The 3460-nt window shown below is 39.6% G+C and overlaps 1 protein-coding gene across 1 annotated transcript in view; it reads right to left on the minus strand.

Moving 5' to 3' along the window:
- Window positions 1–6: 6 nt before the first annotated feature.
- Window positions 7–3460, minus strand: part of LOC118321463 (epidermal growth factor receptor substrate 15-like 1) — a gene marked incomplete in the record, with an annotated part of 24474 nt that continues 21020 nt past the window's right edge. Inside the window, 2 exon segments of the mRNA XM_035652783.1 lie at window positions 7–320; window positions 1596–1612. Coding sequence (XP_035508676.1) covers window positions 174–320; window positions 1596–1612 — 164 coding nt within the window.

Consider the following 3460-nt stretch of genomic DNA (forward strand, 5'->3'; position numbering starts at 1 on the left):
GTGTGTGTGTGTGTGTACCAGAGTTTGTATGAACACTCAGGAGTTTGTCCAGTGATGTGCTTTGTGTCTGAATATTTAGATGTTTGTCTGCATGTTAGCCTGTCTACCCGCTGTGTTTGTTTGTGTGTGTATGTGTCTATGTATCTGTATCTGTGTTTGTTGGGGGTTCCAGGTCATGCGTTGGACATCTCGGCCTTGCTGAGGGCGATGGCCAGCTCCAGGTCCTCCTGCTCCTGCTGTCTTAGCCTCTTCAGCCGCTCACGCTCTGCCCGCTCGCTCTCTCGCTTAGCCCACTCCAACTGCTGGGCCTCATTCCCAAACTACAGAGAGCGAGAGAGGGATAGAGAGGGAGTAAAACTCCCTTTCAGTTATGGAATCTGTAACATTGGTGGCTTTATTTATTGAAAGTGATGTCTTTTTAGATTGTTAAAGATATGTTCAGCAAATCACAAACACCACTTCTATGATTTTTGAAGGCAAATGCCAGAAGTGAAAAGCTAACGTTAGGCTATAAATGCTAAACGCTAAACTACAACTTGTAATTTAATTCTTTACGTTGTAAAGTTTGAGTGAGAATAGTTTGCACGAGTATGATGATGTCCTGATACCATTTTTTCCTTCCCGATTGCAATACCTGAACTTTGCATACTGGCCAATACAGAGTATTGATCACATTCTTGTACTCACTGATACCCAATTTTATGTCGTAGAACAAAATATGAAAATCTTTTAAGCTTGTGTTAACCACAACCACAACCAAAAACCCATTCAAACAACCCACTGACTGTGAGGAGAGGGAACCATAGATGCTAAAATGCAATCAGTTCTTGGTTCTAGGACTTATTGCTGCAGCACTCTATACACTCAGTGGCAACTTTATAAGGTACACCTGTAAAATCTAACACAATTCAAGACAACAGCTCAGCCATAAATTCTACAAATTCTGTTTAGAAAGATAAGAATGTTCATCTTTGATTGACACTGTCAAGGACGTATTCATTTAACTATATGTTTATTATTGAGGTTTTTACCTTTATATTTCTACCTGTCCTGCTCAGTACATATCTTCGTCAGTGTTTAAAAATACATAAATGTAAGAAAACAAAATCATTATTTTAAGTGAGTGTACATAACATGTTTATCATGTATCATTATTGGATGTATCTGTCAAAAAATATATATTTAAAAAAAAAATTGAATTGCTGTTCAGTGCTGCTGTGACTTTTACAGTAAGTTGACTTGTAGGGTGCTGTATTGGCAAGAATCTGACGATACGATACATATCACGATACAGGAGTTACGATTCAGTATATACTGATAAGGTCAGTGGCTACTTTCAGGCCCCAACAAACTGTGATGCACTGTGTGTTCTGACACCGTTCTATCAGAACCAGCATTACCTTTGTTGATAATTTTTATAATGATGCACACAGTAAACTTAATTTTCTTTTTCAGCAACACATGATGTAAGATCTGACGAAACGTACAATGTACATCTGAACTGCACTGCCTTTATGGACATTTACTAACATCATTTTGACAACATTGCCAGATTTGCATTTTATATGAATTTTGTTGTGTGTTCAATCTCTTACCTTGACTTTATCAGGTCCTGTCAGAGAGGTGGATTACAGAACAGAGAAGTTATAAACCAGAAGTCCCTGAACTCAGTGGATCTAGGCTAATGTACAGGACATCACACAACAGCACACAGACACTGTGAAGGGATACCTGCAGAGTTTTGATTCAGTACTCTAACAAACACGGTCTTTAGCTACTACTACCACTACCACTACTACTACTACTACTACTACTACTACTAGTACAGTTGAAATAAATTGTTTATTCTTACAATGCTAACAAGCTACTGAAGTTGAAGTAGACACATGTTGCCATAAGTGCCACAGACAGGTGAGACAAATGGACTGTTGAAACAGAACCGTCAGTGAATCCCTTCAAGAAGAAACACAGCACTGAGAACTAAAGGAAAGAGCAGCTAACTTCAACAGCAGCAGCTGTGACATGCAGACAGTGAGAGAAAGAAAGATGGCCACATCCATTGTGTGTGAGCGATGATATCATCTAACTGAGGTATGAATCAAGAGTGTTAAGCGCAAAGGAGGATGTTTTCAACCAGGAGTTAATTTTCCTACGTTAAACATGTGGAAAATTATTGGTACCTTTACGTTAAAGAAAGAAAAACCCACATTAGTCCCTGAAATAACTTGAAATTGACAAAAGTAAAAATAAATAAAAATTTACCCTGAACTTGTTTTTTGTTGCACAACCTTTTGAGGCAATCAAGCGATTTCTGTAACTCAGAGAAAGATTAGAACCACCACGAATGTAAGTTCCCTTCGATATCACAAACTTGTAACCTCCTGACCTACAATAGTACCAATTCTCTTACATCATCCTCCTACAACTTCTACTCCTGATATTTTCCTTCTTTCGCTTTGCCCACTCCTCTTGAGTCAATCAAGCCGTCTTCTCTCTCGTAACCTCAACTCTTTATCTATCTGTCTACTGTGCCTCATCCAGTTCATTCCTTTCTCTCCGGTCTCCTACTCTTCTTTCCTTCTTGAGCTAATCTACCTTGTCTTCCTCTGTCACCGGTTTGATGCTGTTTTCAGCTCTTCCACCAGATGTTTGAACAGTACTTTAGATCATCTGGCTCTATAAATAGTCTTCTGCCACTTCATGAATTAGTCCATGCATTTGCGTCTCTTTTTCTATTCTCTTCTGGGTTGTTCTTTCGCATTCTTATATCTTTTAGGGCACAAGCATACATACTTGTCTTGATAGGCTATTTTTCGCCTTATTGATCCTACCACATTATATCTTTTCCTGCACTGCGCATATTCTTTCTTCGGTCCGCACCTATCATTGCCTCCGATCCATACTCATGCGGGCAAATTTGTCATCTAACAATTTCCAATACCATTGGCGATCATCTACCTTTCCTCCTCTCTCACCGTAGTCACCTTCTGGTTATCCCGTGCACTGCCCGCCAAAATTGGTCTCAATTGCCATGCCTCTATTACCCTAACTCCCTCGGTTTTTCTCTTCTTTCTTCTTCTTCTTCTTCTCCCGAATCACCTCCTCAACGACTGCTGTACGGCTCGATCATGTTATTCGGAACTTTTCGCGTTACCATTCTTTGTTGTGTATCCTCTTTCGAATACAATAATTACAAATAGCGAAATTCTTTATCCTTATTATAATATTCATCTTTCCTCGCCAAAACACATCCTCCTCCTTCCTCTTCGATCGACATGTGTCGTACTCCTCTGACTGTGTGTCTCTCTTCTGTTGCTTTCCGTGGGCGTGGCATTTTTTCGGAAATTTTCGGATATTTCACCTCGCCACAAAACCGAATTCTATAACTTGAGTGTACATCCTGTCCATTCGGTTCTTCTTCATTCTTCTCTCAACACTTCCTGTTGTTATAAGAGCTCCT

The sequence above is a fragment of the Morone saxatilis genome, unplaced genomic scaffold, assembly GCF_004916995.1.
Source record: "Morone saxatilis isolate NCDOM2014 unplaced genomic scaffold, NCSU_SB_2.0 Contig12, whole genome shotgun sequence".
In the NCBI taxonomy this organism is placed as follows: Eukaryota; Metazoa; Chordata; class Actinopteri; family Moronidae; genus Morone; species Morone saxatilis.